The 17,393-nt window shown below is 37.5% G+C and overlaps 1 protein-coding gene across 1 annotated transcript in view; it reads right to left on the bottom strand.

The window, feature by feature from the left end:
- Window positions 1-242: 242 nt before the first annotated feature.
- The window catches only part of FAT4 (FAT atypical cadherin 4), a 183,898-nt gene continuing 166,747 nt past the window's right edge, over window positions 243-17,393 (bottom strand). The window contains exons 16-17 of the mRNA XM_055405783.2: window positions 12,945-13,206; window positions 243-10,157 (exon numbers count right to left, since the gene is read on the bottom strand). Coding sequence (XP_055261758.2) covers window positions 8,293-10,157; window positions 12,945-13,206 — 2,127 coding nt within the window. The 3' untranslated portion in view covers window positions 243-8,292. The remainder of the gene's footprint in view (window positions 10,158-12,944; window positions 13,207-17,393) is intronic.

Genomic DNA, 17,393 nt, shown 5'->3' on the forward strand with positions numbered 1-17,393 from the left:
GGACACGACTGAAGCGACTTAGCAGCAGCAGCAGCATAATGATGAATGACCCTATAAAAATATTTGCCAGTTATTTCATGTAATACCTTTTAGGAGATATTCAATTTGCTAAAAATGAAAGTTCTAAAATGTAACATGAAATTATATTGACTCCAGAGGAAATTTACAGATAAAACAAAGACACGTAGAGGTATTTTATTCAGTTTCTTAAGAATAATTAGGAAAAATATATGGTTGTAAAATAAAAAATGTCAGGAAATAAAAAAACATGAACCATTTGGTTATTTTTTTTTCTTCACAGTTTTGAATGTTTCCTTTCCACAGAACGCAGCCAAAAATGGATCGTATGACAATTTGAATAGGGTCCAGAGAAATTAAAATGAAAAATTAAAAGCACTGGAATTGGAAGGCAAATGGAAGTTTGAGATAGCTAAACAACTTATCAGAGGTAATTATTCAGTCATTTTACCCAGATTATACTTCAGCCTTATTTACCATAAACTCAGCAAAACATGGTGATCTAGATAACCTACTTTTTGCTGAGGATGGATGACACCAAATTCTGTGAAAAAGTATAATCCTGAAACCAAATGAACCAGTTTCAAAATAAGTGGTAAAGGATAAGACAAAGCTGATAATGGTTAATTCAGAGCAAAAGCTTTCAAAGGCCAGGAGTTTTAACTAAGTCTTACATAATGAGACAGAGAAGGAACTGCTGAAAGATGTTAGCAAATTTCCTTAGTTCCTTAGTTCAAGAACTTGCGTTCTTAAAAACTCAGTGGGCCTATTATTTTGTTACTTTTGAAAATGCAGATCACCAAAGTTTAGAAGGTTATTTTTAAAACAATTTTATGATTTTTTTTGATATGGACCATTTGTAAACTCTTTATTGAATATGTTACAATATTGTTTCTGTTTTATGTTCTGTTTATTTTGTTCCTTTTTTCGGCTGGGAGGCTGTGTGGGATCTTAGTTCCCTGACTAGGGATCTAACCTGTGTACCCTGTATTGGAGGGCCAGCATCTTAACCACTGGACCAACAGGGAAGTCCCTAGAAGGTTATCGATTATATATCAATTGTCCAAAAAAAAAATGTATGTAAAGCACACCTGAGTACAACTGGAAATGTTTTTGGAAATATTGAAATAATTCTTGGAGAACAGAACTATGCAAATTTTAAAGTATTTTGGGAAAGGAGAGTAGAGTCACCCAAAATCACAAGCCTCTTGAAGGCAAAAGTCATCGTTATTCACCAATTTCTTCCCAGCGCTTGGCATACAATACTGAACAAATTTTTGAAAGCTTGCATTACTAAGACCCACTTATTGACTAATCTATAGGGAGTAGTTGTACTTTAATTTGGTGTCCCACAAATATCTATTTAGAAGGGCCCATTAAAAGCAGAGTGGCCAAGAACTGTGCTTTAATTTGGATAAAAAGCTGCCTATAAATTATGGATAATTGACTTTGCCACTTTAAAATTTCTCGAACATTTTTTGGACTCATTCTGTTCTTGATCTGAAGCTGCATAAATTAAGACAGCTTTAAATGTGAACGTACTTTTTCTGTCTTATAATACTGACAGTCGAAACCACTCTCTTGCATAAAACACTATTCTATAATCACTATCTATAAAACTTAAAAGAAAGAAAAGATCCTGGTTTTGATTCACTCTCCAGATCCATGTATCAGTGTGTGCAGCACGTGCAATCATAAGCCTTTTGCATCAGTTGGGAGAAATATGTTAAAGACACGAACGGTTTCCTGTTAGTAGAGAATCAAGCTTCATGATGACAGTTCTCCCAAAGCCAAAGAGGGCAGCCATTTTTTCATTCTTTGTTTACCCAAAGCCATGTTCCATAGAGAGTCCATCTTATCATCTGACTTTCTGATGAGCATTACCCCAGATTCGGTAGATGACATCTTCAGATTCATAGCTCTAAAAGAATTGACACATTTTTTGGAGTAGGCTGTGCTGCACTTATTGTCTTATACTGTTTCCTAAAGGGATATTTCCCTAGGTGTCTTACTTTTCGACATTGAAATCAAGCACTAATAGCTCTGCTATCCATAGCATTCTGGTCTAAGACTGCAAATAGAGTAAGGAAAGGATGACTTCAGTGAGCAGACTGCTGTGGCAAAACAGAGCCTTATTTTGATCAACATCTGTACCACACACAATATGGTTTCAATTTGAAACAGTGAACTCATTGATGTTGCCAAAGAACTTTGTACATTGGTGGTTATTTTATTTGGGCTAGAATGGTACACAGATTAAGATTCCAACTTTCTGCCAGAAGACCATGATGACTGCACTTTGTACTTTGCAAACTGATTTGGGACTCTGGCAACATGATTCATAAACTAATAAAATTGTAAGGATCCAAATGGATCACATGGAAATTGTGTCCCTTCTTTATACAGTGTGTTTTTAAATATTCTGCGGGTCTTTTCATTTTCATTATATATCTTCAGATATGAAGATTCTCTCACAAGTATTTCTACCTTGAATATATCACATGATGTATGAGGATTTGTTGAATCTGTCCATCCGTTCAGCGTATTCTTTTAAGAGATGCAAAGATTCCTTAAGTTACCTGTATGGTGCCAGTCACACATTTGTCACAATTGTCTATGTGAATTCCAACATAATTATGAGTATAACATACGTACATTGTACATATGTCATACATACATAAAAAACTTCCAAGAGTTTTTCTGGTAAATGTTGAGAGTACATCTTTATATCTTAATCCTGGTTCACTACACTCAACTTGGATCCTTATTAAAATTCTAATAAACTTTGAAAAAAGTTTATTAATAATGTGAAGATGGAGGTTAACTACACTCATTATGATCAAAGACTCATTATAAGATATTTGGACAAGCTTTAGTTGCCTAAAATTTAGGCATAGATTTATTGTCCTGTCTTATAGATATCTCATTTGCCATTATTTCCCACCGACATAAATCTATCTCCTCCCACTTGAAATATTTTCCTTATAAATTATTCCCTTTGTAAAAATAGAAGCCAATTTTTAAAATTAAAATTTATACAGCCTTCTCATTAGTAAATATTACATACTTCAGATATATCAATGCCTCAGCAGGAAAGAAATAGGTTACTTTACTATTGTATATCTTAATATGCTTCCTATTAATATGCCTACTGGTTTGGATTGGTCATGGAGGATCGGATGAATCAATCAGTGTTAGCACAGACATTCATCTCAATTAAAAACATCTCTCCTTTTGTCTTTTGCATCTTAGACATCAATGCAGAGTGAGCACATATCCACATTCACAGGGCTTGCTTCGCATTTAGAGATGCACTTATTTGGCAAGAGAATATGCACTAATGAAGGTTTGCTTCAACAACCATTCTGTCTCTGGGCCTGTTCTGAATTATTCTTACTCTTTACCCTCACATCCATTCAACCCTAAGGTTTCTGTGGTGCAGTCTTTGTCGATGTGTTGACAGTGGTCTGGCCTCAGTGACTCTCTGGCTGTTCCTTGAACATGGAATGATCTTCTACTGGGGGATTCCCCATACCACTGCCTCTGCCTGCAACAGCATCACCCACACGTGTCCATAGCTTGTTTTTCTGCTTCATTGAGCACTCTGCTCAAATGTAACCTTCCCACAAAGGCCCTCCCTGACCAACCCATTTAAAATAGCATGCCAGAATCCCTTGGTGGTCCAGTGGTTGAGACTCCACACTTTAACTGCTGAGGGCCCAGGGTTCAATCCCTGGTCAGGGGACTAAGATTCCACAAGCCCCACAGCAGGGCCAAGTAAAATGAAATAGCATGCACACTCCCATGTCAACATCTAGCCCTTATGCTGCTTTAATTGGCATGCAAGCATTTGTCTCCTCTAGACATCACATTACATAATTATTGCTGTATTTGTCATTTATTGATGGGTTTCTAGCTCCATCTAATAAAACACTATGTTCCATCGTTTTGTTCTTTGTCTAGTTTCTTATTTCACCCCATGATCTAGAAGACTGCCTGACTTGTGGAGAAAACTTAATATTGTTTGTGATTAAATGGATTCACCCAGGACACTGAACTTCTTTATATCTCTATTTTTTTGTTGACAGAGAATGCTGTACTTCATGGTCTTTGATCTAAAGTATATTTGTTTGCAGTGATTATCATAGATGCATAGGTCATGTTAGAATTGAATCACTGATATTCATCTGTATGCATGAAAATCGTAAGCACCAAAATTTATTAGAAACTAGTGCCTTTTGCCTTATTAATAATAAATGAAAATACTGAATTAATGTATATTACTGATCTATAACTCTTGGACTGATAAACTATTAAAACTTCTGGAAGGCTCAGTAGGGGTAACCATATAAATTACTAATGATGTGACATTACACCCAAAATATCTTTAAGGAATACATACTAGATTAATCACAGACTTTAATATTTTATTTCACACTGAAAGCTCTAATAAATATATGCCAAAAGACATTTCATTTCTAGGATTATTTTTCCTAAGGGGAATGTAAATTTAGTCATCTTGGAATGTTAGTCCTTTTTAAATTGAATCTATGACATAAAATAATGGAAAAAGGAAAAGTGCATTGCTGAATTATTGATTCAAAATTTAGCAATCATTTTGACATTTTACACATTAGATTTATCATAATGTTGAATTCAAGTAAATAAAAAAGCATTTGCATGAACATAGTGATTTCTTAGATGGGTTTTCTGGAAGTAATAAAGTCACAGGGTGATATAGTTTATTTTTTCTTATAAACAAAATATTTATAAAGACCATAGCTTTCAATAGTTTAAGTCAGTTAATCTCATCACTCTTCACGTGGGTAAAGATTTTAAGAGCAACATGAGAGGCAGAAGTTGTGTTCCAGTCCCTTCTGCTGTTTTCCTCAAATGTCTTGAACGTATCTGAACAAGTGATCAATGAAATCAGCTAACTTAGGGAATTTTGGAAAACAGCCTTGACAGTAATAGCAATGTCCTCCTTGAGAGCTGAGTGACTAGAGTCCTGCACAGTGTCACCAATCTAAGCCTACAGATCTTGTGGCTGAGTAACCCCAAGCTGCCTTTCCTGGCAACAAGCCCACTAAGGTATTTTCTGTTTGCACCTGAAAGAAAGCAATGTTTTCTCTACAACAGACATGCAGGAAGAGGCCCAGAGAGTGACTATATTCCAGGCAATCCAATATACCCTTGCAGGGGTGGATTAACATTCTGATGGAGTGGATTTATTGTGAAGCAGGTCATCACTAATGATTAATTTGTGAGGACTGTTACCTTGATAGGGTTTTCCAGGTGGTACTAGTGGTAAAGAACCTACCTGCCAAAGCAGGAGACAATAAGAGACGCAAGTTCAATCCCTGGCTCAGGAAGATCCCCTGGAAGAGGGCATGGGAACCGACTCTAGTATTCTTGCCTGGAGAATCCCATAGAGAGAGGAGCCTGGTGGGCTACAGTCCATGGGGTTGCAAAGAGTCAGACATAACTGGAGCAACTTAGCATGCATGCATGTTACCCTGACAATTTGTCTTCAATCCCATTTCACTAGAATAATGTTATGCCACATCATTATTTCAGTAAATATTCATTTGAGTGAAAATTTCATTCCATACATTTCTGATTTGTTTTGTACTACAGTGTAAGTATTGTTCTTGCTTCAATGGAAAATATTTAAAGAAGGATGAAAGACTAGATATTTTCCAATAAAAATCCTGTTTTACGCAGAAACTGGGATTGATTAATCAAGGGAATAGTAATTCTCTATCTCACAAAGAATTCTTAGAGAATCAGAATACAGAATCTTGGCAAAAGATTTCTCACCCTTAACTCTCAGCTATAATCATGTTTATCATTTTACTTTTAGCTCTGTTCTCAATTATAGAGTTTATACCCTTGAGGACATTGAGATGCTTCAGAGTTTCTTAGAAAAAAAAAATGTATCCTGTTTTGAGTTATGTAAAGCAATCAACATGTTCCCATATTTGGTGCATAAATTCATAATACTATAATTGATAGGGAAATATTGAAACATGTTGACTCATTCCAGGTGACAAAAAATTGCCCCAAATTAAATTAACATCTTACATTCAGTCCCTAAATCATGTTATATGAATATTATAATTTAGGTTATATCCACATTTTATTTTCTACTTGAAGCAAAAATAATCATCTCAACATTATTAAATAATAAAATAATTCTGGTACATATCTAAATCTGTTCTTATTATTAAAATATTTTATTTACTAAAGGCTTTTCCATATTTTATATACTAAAATCTTTTACAGATTGTTAAAATTTCTATTCAGTGAGAGATTACTGAATCAGCCAGTGGGAGAGGATAATATCTCAGCAAATATTAAGTATGGGACAGGTATTTAATTACAAAATGTTCTGAGGTTGCAACATAATTTGCAGAAGTCCTGTTATTTCAGATACAGCTATTTATACATAGCTGGGTTTGTGGGTTTGTTCTGGGCTCGTCTCTTTACCTGGATTGTTTCACTCTTGGGTGACTATGTGAAAATAGGGGTTTGTCTTGGCTAAGATAGCATGTAAAATTTGTTTAGAATTTATGCAGCAGAGTGATCAATAAATTAAAGACAGGTATGCATAAGCAGAGTTTTCGCTGTCATTCTTCCTAACCACCACTGGGTATAGAAAATTTGGAGTTGAATCCTTGGAGAAAATGAGACCCAGACATTTTTCCATAATTAGCTTTAATTCATTGCCTCTCCTATTATTATAAGCCTGGTTGAAAGCTGGCCTTTAGTGAACATGCTCTACTGGGAACTTCCAAGCATTTATTGCCAGAATGCTTAAACCAGGTTCATAACAAAGTCAGTCCCCTAAGACCTAACTTAGTCTAGACTCATTATGCTCTAGGGAAGTCCAAGAACTCTGACAGGTAGGAATGCACTAAAGCAATCTTAAAATATCTGTTCTGGCAATCATCCATATTCATGTTTTTAAAAAGAAAATGATGTTGCCCATATATCATTCAACTTGCCATACCCTATTGACAAGTGAAGACTTTTCTCAATTGGGCATGGAAAGAGTCTGGGAAAATGAAAAATTAAAATTACTCTATGAATGCAAAGTATTTTAAATAAATATTTTAATTCTATTGTTGGCATTTAAAAGTAGAAAGCATACAGTATGTTACAAATATCAAACTGTGAAAAATATGAACGTTACATAAGTAACAATGTAAAAAAAGTATTTTCTTACCTTCCCTGAAAGTAAGAAAAATATTCAGCATAGGAAAATATCAGTATCAAAAACACAGCTTCGGTGTAAAAAAAAGAAAAGTTTTTACATGGTATTAAAAAAAAAGGGATCTACAAAATGACAGAAAGTAAGACATGTTGAAATTTGACTTTATATAAATTATAAAAACTGGGTACTTGGGGTAAATGTTAAATGGTTGAAAACTAAGTCCAATCATAGGCTTTCTTTAGGTCAATTCTTTAAAATTTTAAAAGTATAGAATATTCTTCAATAAATAACTTTAAAAAATGTCTCTGAGAAGTGCTGCTAGGACCTCATTCCTTACAGGAGAGCGGCAGTGTCCTGGTGACAACAGGCAATCATTTTGTTCCAAGTGAAAGCCTGATGAAAGTCAGAAGACCAAAACTGTTTACAAAAACGTTTCAGAATTTTTAACAAAACTTTGTAGAAAATAAAGTCCTAAAGTGCTGAACAAAATGACTGAATTTTAGTACCCACTGTCATGAAAAACATTCAATTATTCAGACATTTCAGAGCAACGTTGAATACAGAATCTATAATTCTGAAAAGTGTTAATACTTAGTCTTTCATTTAAGGATAGGAGGGCTCTTTCTACACTTTACAAAGATGGGTTAAACCTCAAGGATCTTGCAATGCAAAACAGAACAATAATAATACAATGGAAACAATACACATACCCCACGGTGAAAGCACAAGTTCATTTCAGCAACGGTATTCATTTCAAAAGTCACAAATCAAACACTGGTAAATAAGGGAAAAAAAAACAAAAATCTTTCCAAATGCTGCATGCCACATAACTAGTTACAAAATACAATGCATGCAGGAAAAGAAATTTAACCAAGCATATTTAAATTAAAAGAGTTGTTTTGAGTCTGTTTCAGCAGCATTGTGGTTATTATTTTTAACTTTCCCTCCAACAACCAGTCCCTACTGGCCTCTTTTGCAAGCGTGACCCACCCTAGTGGGCAACCTTACCATGGTGTGTTTCTTGTTTTTTATATTTTTATAAAGCCAGTACACAGAGTTCATACATACTGTTCTGCCTCCCCATCTTTGGGGGCTGGCTTAGTTGTCCCAGCTTTGCCTTCTTCATTAGCTGCTGCTTTTTCTGGAAGAGATGCCAAATCTTTAAAAACATCTACATAATGGCCGAAGCCAGGGCCCCAGTTCAAAAGGTTGTCCCAGTTGAAATTCCCTGCTTGCTGCCCAAGCTTCAAGGGCAGTGTGTTGTCAGCAACCCCTGGTGTTGCTGCCTGTGTGCCCCCAGGTCCCCCCTCGGCCCTGCGGCCGTGGTACCTTCTAGGCTTCAGTCTGGCTCCATAATTATCTTCATCATCTGCATCTGATTCATTGACTTGAGATAATTTGGGCATCCTGGAAGTATATACCATGGGCTTTTCCCTGTCATACTCCATTTCTGAGCAAGTGAAAGACTCGTGCGAGTCACTATCAGAAGATGATTCTGGAGCTGGGATGCCATCCGCTGGATTCCGCGTTCTGGACAGGGGTCTTCTGCAGTCCTCTTCTGAAGAAGACCTCCCATGATCTGCACTGCAGATACTTGGGTTTCTGGGGCGAGGCGTGTTGAGCCTCTCCACCTCTTCAATGGAGAGCCCTACTGGTGGAGAAGATTCCAGAGGGATCTGCCCAGTGGGCTGCTTCAGGCGACTCCCCGGTCTAGAGCCATGCGATGCCATGGCTTGAGGACTCTTGCTTCTCCTTCCCAGCCTCGTGGCATAGTTGAAAATGCCGGGCTGGCACGCGTCACCATGCATCTCCAAAGTATTTCCATCCCTCATTGGGAGATGCAGTTCCCTGGCCGGGCTGTTCCTATAGAAAGTAGAGGACTTCGAGAAAGGGGCTGGACTGTGTCGAGACAGCGGGTTGGGAGTCGGGCAAGCTGAGTGACTAAGGGAACTGGATCTCAGACCTTGGCTGTAGGAAGGCTGGTATGTCAAGCTGCTAGCTCCCAAGGGCATGGGTGACTGCCTGGCAAAGCCCAGGGGGCTATGCCTCTGGATGGAAAACTTCGGGGTGTGGCTGCGGAACTGCTTGTAGTGTTGTATGATGTCTGCGTCAGAGGGGGCGATGCTGCTGGCATTGTCGATGTCGTAATGCTCTATTTCCTGCTCGGGTGAAGCCAGAGGGGCACTGGGGATGGTTTCTGAGTTGTGGGGAAGATCGGTCTCGTCATAGATGAGGTAGGGGTTTTCCCTCTCAATGATGTCTGGCTTCGGGTTCCCTTCAGGCTGCTTTCTCACGGTCATGTCCTCCCCATAGGGAGGGATGTTGTCTGGGTCATCAAAAGCAACATTCTCACTGCCCTTTTTCTTCTTCTCCTTCGGTTTCTTCTCCTCCTTGGGACTGCTGGCCTTCTTGCCCCTGCACTGATTACACAGGATCAGGCTCAAGACCAGGAGGGCCAGGACGGTGGCGCAGCTGCCCACGATGGCGGGCACGGCCCACAGGGGCAGGGAGATCTCCTCGGGGCCTGAACTCAGGACACAGATGTGGCCTCCGGGGCTTCCAGCCTTGCAGACCCTTCCCAGAGGACAGGAGACGCCAAGACAGGCCACCACCATCTCACATGTCCTCCCTGTGTGTGACTCCGGGCAGCTACAGGTGAAGCCGGAGTGCAGGCCTGGCTCACAACTGCCCCCGTTCTGGCATGGGTGGGAGGCGCAGTCCCCGGGGGGCACGCACTTGTATGCGTACCACTGGTTGATGCACAGCAGGTCTCCCCAGCACGGGTTGCTGGCACAGATGTTCGGGCCGCGGCAGCCAATCTTCACAGAGGGATCCGTCTTAGAAATGGAGGCCAGGCTGTGTTTCCCACTGAAAGGAAGACTCTCTCCACCGTACAGCATAGAAGCAATGCAGCCATCAAACCCTGCAGGGGCAAGAAGGAGCTATAAGGTACTTTAGGGAAAACCAAACGCTTAAAAGGCTCCACTCATCTGGCAAAGGGAAGCTTTGTAATCACATCATGAGAGTTGAGAAACCACAACTTCACAGCCATCCTCCAGTTGCAAGGCAATAAATCTGTGCCTGTTACAATGGTAGCAAGATGTGTAAGACCTGTCATGACCAAAAGGTGGAGCAGATTGATGGGATCCTGCTCTTTCTGAAGATTTACGAAGGGCTCGAACAGCCTGAGTTTTCATTTATCTCTCCTTCCATTCAGTCATCTATTGATTTTATTTTTATAGTTTATATACAAAGAATTACATAAAACTAAATTTTAATTTAAAAATACTTTAAAAGAACCAACATAGGCCAATAATTTCAATCATTAGCTCTTGCGGTTTTATTGGAGGTGATATTGCTCCCAAGGAGCTGAACATAAGTTCTTGAGGAACAAAAGAATAATCTTAGCCATTACCATGGCTTGTGGGCTTCCAAAGGACAGATATAGAATATATCTGTAGCATTAACATTTCATACAGTAGTGATGGCAGGGATTAGGAAACAAGATCTAAAACAGCTCTTTAGGAGATGGTGATTTTTTTAAAAAATGTTTGAGAAAGACTTTATTAGACAAATATTTGTGTGCAAATACTGCTAATACTCCAGTCACAGAGTTCAAGAATATATCTTGCCACTAACAAAAGGGCATGATTTACATGGCTTATTTTCTTACAACATCCAAATGAATTAGCGTCCATATTATAAAACAAGTTAAATATGTAAGAACTAATCATGATGTAGGCTTTAACTTTTATGTTTTGACTATATTACTCTGTCATGCATTTTTCAATTTTCCTTTTATTTGATGCATCATTCCACCCTAGTGTCACTTCCATCCCATTTCCATAAGCTCCTGGTACATCTGCTTTTGTTCCTACTCTCCTGGTTTTCTTTCTATGAATTAGTCCCCTTTCTGTCTAATTTTCTACTAAAACAACCACTGACTCTTAGAGTTACTCAAGGTAAGGCCTTAGGCTTTCTTTTCAGTCTGCACCCTCACATTTGCTTATCACATCCATGCCCAGTGCTTCAGTTACCTGCTTGACACTAGTAATTCCTAAGGATGTATCTCCAACTGGTCTACTCTGGATTTCCAGCTCACCTACCCAAAGGCCTTTCTCAAAGGTGCTCCAAACTCAGAGAACCCCAAACCAAAATCTTGATGTTCCTCATAGATGTGCTTAATTTTGTACCATTCTGCAGTTTTCTCTGAGTGGCACTACCCTTCTTCTAGTTGGAAGGTCAGAAATCTCTCTGAATTTTATCAAAATCATTAACATCTTATTTCACTTTCATTCCTGATATTATTCTCTATCCCCTTCTTTTAAATCTCCTGCCACCACATAGTCAATCCTCACAAAATACATTGGCGAGATCACTACGATATCTTCCAGCTAATTTGTGCAAGTCCCTTCTTGTCCTTCTGCCATGCACTTTCCAGAGTGTAGCCCAAAAGATCTTTAATATCACTGAATATCTAATTTTGATACTCCTATGATTGATTTTTCAGGTATTTTTCAGTAATTTTGATACTCCTGTGATTAACTTCTCACTGTTCCAAGAATGAGATCAAGATTGCCACGTGGTTGAGAAGACCTGTCATTCTCCAACTTCATCTTTGATTTGTGACATCAGTCCTCAGTGTTGTGGGTTCTGTGATCCTGACAATCTATTTTTCCCCCTTTCGTTCTCATCAATATACATTAATTTTTCATTCCCTCCCATCCTCATTTTCATGTCAGTTTCCAGAGAAGACTCCCTTTCTCCCTTTCTGGCAATTTCTTAGAATTCATGTCAGTTTCCAGAGAAGACTCCCTTTCTCCCTTTCTGGCAATCTCTTAGAATTCTATGTTCTTCCTTACATCATTTATCATAGGTTAAAATAATATATTTCCTTGTGTAATGATTTGATTGATGTTTGTCTTCCTTATAGGACCATGCATTCTATGGAAAGAGTCCACCATTGTAGTTCATGCCAAGTACCTACTGCTGTGCTGCTTGCTGCTTAGTCGCATCAGTTGTATCCGACCCTGTGCGACCCCAGAGACGGCAGCCCACCAGGCTCTTCTGTCCCTGGGATTCTCCAGGCAAGAATACTGGAGTGGGTTGCCATTTCCTCCTCCAAAGATTGAGCGTAGTGAATTTCAAAAGGATTAAACTGAACCTCAGTAATGCAATGGCTATGATAATGCAGTGAGACACAGAGTGCCTACAGAAACAATGTACAAGGAACGCTAGCCAAACCTTTTTCTGAGCACCTTCCTTCTTTTTCTTTCTTCCTGCTTTTTCTCTGTAAATGTCTGTTGTGTGAATGTACAAATGGATGAGTAAATGAATGGATGCATAAATAAATGTTTAGTGCACAAGGAAAGGATCAAAACATCCTGGACTGAATTATGAGCTTGGTAGGAAATGGCTAAAGAAAGTGATGGCCAATAATTTATTACTAACCTTCTAAAGATATTTATGATGGTCTTGAAAAGTAAAAGTGGATGTGTCAATCGCTCAGTTGTATCCGACTCTTTGCAACCCCATGGACTGTAGCCCGCCAGGTTCCTCTGTCCATGGGATTCTCCAGGTGAGAATGCTGGAGTGGGTTTTCATTCCCTTCTCCAGGGAGTATTCCTAAAGGACGTTATCAGGCATCTAGCTACTTCTATAGGAATAATTTTACCTTTCTTTGGTGCCTCCACTCAGCACAAGCATTTACCTGTTTGAGCATCTCGATGAGCTTGATTGGGAGGAATTCCTCCAAGAGATATAGTGAGCACGTCCAGGCCACCAAAATCCTGAGTAGGGTGAATGATGTCTCTGTTATGAATTCTGTCAACGGACAGCACTGTGGCTGTTCCATTTTTCCCAATTAGGAAAGTATGCCAGTGGCCATCAGCAACATAGACCTCAGGAATATTTCTCTCCACTTTGCCCGCAATTCCGGCATCTGATGTAAAATGTACTTTGCCATTCTTAATCTGTAAAACATATTAAAAATAATGTAGAATTAAACTATGATATGCTTGAATAAAAGCAAAAGTATAAAGAAACTAAGACAATGATCAACTTAAAGCAGAGAGAATACTTGAGGAGTCTGGTTGTATGAGAGTATATTTACTCATATTGCCTTTACAATGTTAAGTAACATATACCTTCATATTTAATAGCTTTCAAGGTATTCTTATATTTATAACTAGTTTTTTAAGACGTATATATTCATTTTCCAGAACAAAAGTGAGATAATAATAGGGTGAATAGTCCTCTTAGGATAGGTAAGTCACACCTTTTTATGATTACTTATATTTTAATGGCAATCTCAAGTTAAAAAAGTTGTTTAGTAAATGGCCCACAGCTATCAAAAAATATTAAAACTATATCCAAAAGGAGAAATCAGTGCTTAACTAAAAATGAAGCATAGTTGGAAAAGTAAAAACATAAATACATTGTTTTACCTGTCATCTATTACACACTGGAATTTTATTTTATTTTTTAAAATCATGATTATTATTTATATCATTTATTGAGATGACAAGTGTGATAAATAAAGGGTGAGTTCTTAGTAAGGAGATGTCTGGGCAAGTCTTTATTTTGGCTGTCTTTTAATATTTATCTAAGGGATATTTGGTTTCTTTGCCCACTAGAACATTGGGTAGCAGGAGGCTCTTACTCCAGTTTCCAGCTCCCAGGTTTCCAGTTTTCTAAGTAGACACTTAGAAAATGAAATGATTTATAAGCAGGATGAAAAGAGCATAATCCCATCACTACTGCCAGAGGATAAAGTGGCAATGAGCATCAAATGACGGGAATGAAAGGATGGATCCGTTTATTTTGTCTCTCAGATCAAATGCTATTTCTACATGCAACAAACACATCTGGTAGAACTAAAAATGAGTTCATTTTTACTTTGTGGAAAATATGCCTAACACATTTACATACGTTATTCATAATGTAATATTTTATTAAAGCTGTTTCTCCAGATAATAATATATCCCAGTACTGAACCCAGGACAAAAAAAGAAAATTGTGGTTAAATGACAGTAATATCATCAAATGAACAAAGTCTCATGAAACACACAGGAATTATAGCAATTCATCTTAGGTTCTAGCCAGGGTCCTTTTTGGGAAAAAGCCTTCCGAAAAGACTTCTCCAAGCTTCATGTTTCTCTCCTAATTGATCACACCCTGTCATTCTTTCATTTCACCAATTTCTGATGAAAAGGTCCATGGAACACACTGCGTGTGGAGCAGGATGAATAAGAATCTATGTTTCCATTACGACATTCTTCATGTTATACCTCTCCCCAATAAAACTCTACCTAACTCTTCTATCCATCCTAGGTGTCAAAATATCATGTGCATTTTTTTGCTTGGTTTTATTTTATTCATAGATTAATTTGCTCATTTGTTTATTTATTTTTGACTCTACAGGGTTTAGAATCAACCCAAGTCTGTACAGCATACCTGGCCTTATTTCAAAACAAAAACAAACTATATACCAAAACCAGAATGATTTGGAGTAGATACAAAGTCCATTGCCTAGCATTATTTCATTTCCAAATAAGGAGATAAACCAAGTGAGGGGAAAGAAGAGAGATATGTGAAACACTTTAAATATTCATGTCAATGTATGGCAAAACCAACCAATGTAATATTGTAAAATAATTAGCCTCCAATAAAAAAAAAAGAAAAAAAAGTAAAATGAAATAAAAATCAAAGGAGGCAAAAATAAATAAATTAATTAAATGAATACAGTGTAAAACCCATGATACAGAAGAATGCTTTTCTTTTGCTTTTCTCTCTGAATTTTTCTCTCCTTAGTTTCTTTTTTTTTTTTTTTAATCTGAATAAAGAAAGAAAGAGAGAAAGCAACTGTCAGAAACTGAGCCAAAAAAGAAGAAAACCAGGACCCGTGGTCACTGATAAACTAATTGATAAGTAACAGTACATTCTGACTAGCTTCCTCACCCGGATAAGCAGATCGTATTCCTGTCATCCAAGTAACTTGCCTGCTTACAACAGTCACTCTCTTCCTGTCTCTTCAGTTCTCCTTAATCACTGTTTGTTTTTTAATCTATTTACTCTACCTGCCAAACCCCTTAATCTCTGAAAAGCTACCTTTCGAAATTTTCACACAAAGGAAATGTGAATGGCCTGCATTAGTCACTATTTTGATTCATGATTCAATTTCCCTTCAGGAAGAAAAGAAATCTCCAAGTGCTTGCTACCAATGTAACAAAATCTGGAGAAGTTTCATGCTGCTGTCCTATTGGAAATGCAAGATTTTTATGGTGGTAAAAGCGGATCCTGACATTCAGCTTCTTCCTTGAGGAAGAAAAATATTCTGTCTCTGATTTCTCCAAGCACATTGTTTTTGTATCTCTTGGCTTAAAGAGATAACATACAGAAATATTTCATATGTCATTTAAATGGCACGAGGACTTGGAAGAAGCTGAACAGATAGTGCACAGACCTCAATGTCAAAGCCTCTCAATGCATATAAAAAATGTTTCTTGTAAGAATATGCAGGTCTGCTGCTTTCTTTACTTCCAATACACTTTTCAATCAAAACTATAAGCACCAAATAACATTAAACAATGGCTTAGGTATTTTATTTTGCAGTTACTCTATTACTTCTGGAACTGGACTCTTTGTTTCAATGATGGCAGTAAAATTATAATTTGAAGTTATTCTCCAACTGGATTTAGGCAGAGTTTCTCAGTCTCAGCAGCACTGACATTCAGACTGGATGGTTCTTTCTTACAGGGTATTATGTTGTGTGCTGAAGGATATTTAGCAGCATATTTGACTTCCAACCACGAGATGCCAGAAGTAGGGCCCCTCTCCCCTGCCCCCAACAACCATGACAATAAAATATATTTCCAGGCTTTGATAATCAAAATCACACCCAGTTGGGAATGGCTAGACCAGGAAGATTATGAGAATCTTAGAAATATTTCTTTTTGTACTAAATATTTAAAGGTATATACTGGCTTCCCTGGTGGCAGTAAAAAAAAAATGTGCCTGACAATGCAGGACACATGGGTTCGATCCCTAGGTCAGGAAGATCCCCTAGAGAAGGAAATGACAACCCACTCCAGCATTCTTGCCTGGAAAATCCCATGGACAGAGGAGCCTGGTGGGCTACAGGCCGTTCCGTTCCATTCTGTTCCATCGCTCAGTCGTGTCCGACTCTATGCGACCCCATGGACTGTAAGCTTACCAGGCTTCTACAGGCCACGGGGTTGCAAAATAGTCAGACATGACTCAGTGACAAAATAAGAGGCCACGTACCAACCAGAGTTCTCTTGGATGGAGAAAATTTTGAGAATAAAGAGGCTGAAGTTTAGAGGTGAATGTCTGTTTTTATTTTTAGCATTGTATGTGAATTGAACCTACTAATTTTCTAAGTATATTGCTTCTTTCTTTATAAACTAAGCTTTTAGTAATTTTCAAAATATTGATATGTAAGTGGAAATAATTCAGGAAATATGGGTTTGTTTTCTTCATTTATTAATATAAATTCTAATAATTCTGCTGGTAATATAAAAATTATGAGCAGAATTATAATATACTGAATATATATATATACAACTCATTTATAGCTGAGAAAAAAAAGATGTGTAAAAAGCCTAATTATAAATGAACCATGAAATATAATGTTGCAGAAATTTTATTTAGAAATTATCTGGAGAAGCTAACTGAAATTTTACTTACAATAAATTCTAAAGATATTTAATTTCACAGGCATTATATGGATAGTGAATCAAATATAAATATGTTCCAGAATAAAGGCAGAAAATTTCAAAAAAAAAATTATGCTTGTCCTGCCAATTAATATAGGACATGTAAGTGTTTGGAATAATTCTTGGAAAAAAAGTATTTTTTCCATTTCAAAGACATATCTTTTGGCTTTACTTTGTTTTAAAGTAGGGTTAAAAACAATATAAATTTTTTGTCTGGCAAAATAGATTGCAACAAATACTTTCTTTGCTGGCCTACCCAGCAGTGGTCTCTATTCTAAACAAAAGTGTTTAGAAACCAAACCATTCAGATCTTTGTTACTCTGGCCAATGCCTGAGGAATAGTTAAGATAGATGATATTGGAATACTGCCCAGCATTAGTCGGAACTCTAATGGGTTGTAAAGAAAAGGATAGAAATTATGG

This window comes from Moschus berezovskii, chromosome 19 (assembly GCF_049115385.1).
Source record: "Moschus berezovskii isolate FMDL1 chromosome 19, NW_MosBer_1.0, whole genome shotgun sequence".
NCBI classification, from domain to species: domain Eukaryota; kingdom Metazoa; phylum Chordata; class Mammalia; order Artiodactyla; family Moschidae; genus Moschus; species Moschus berezovskii.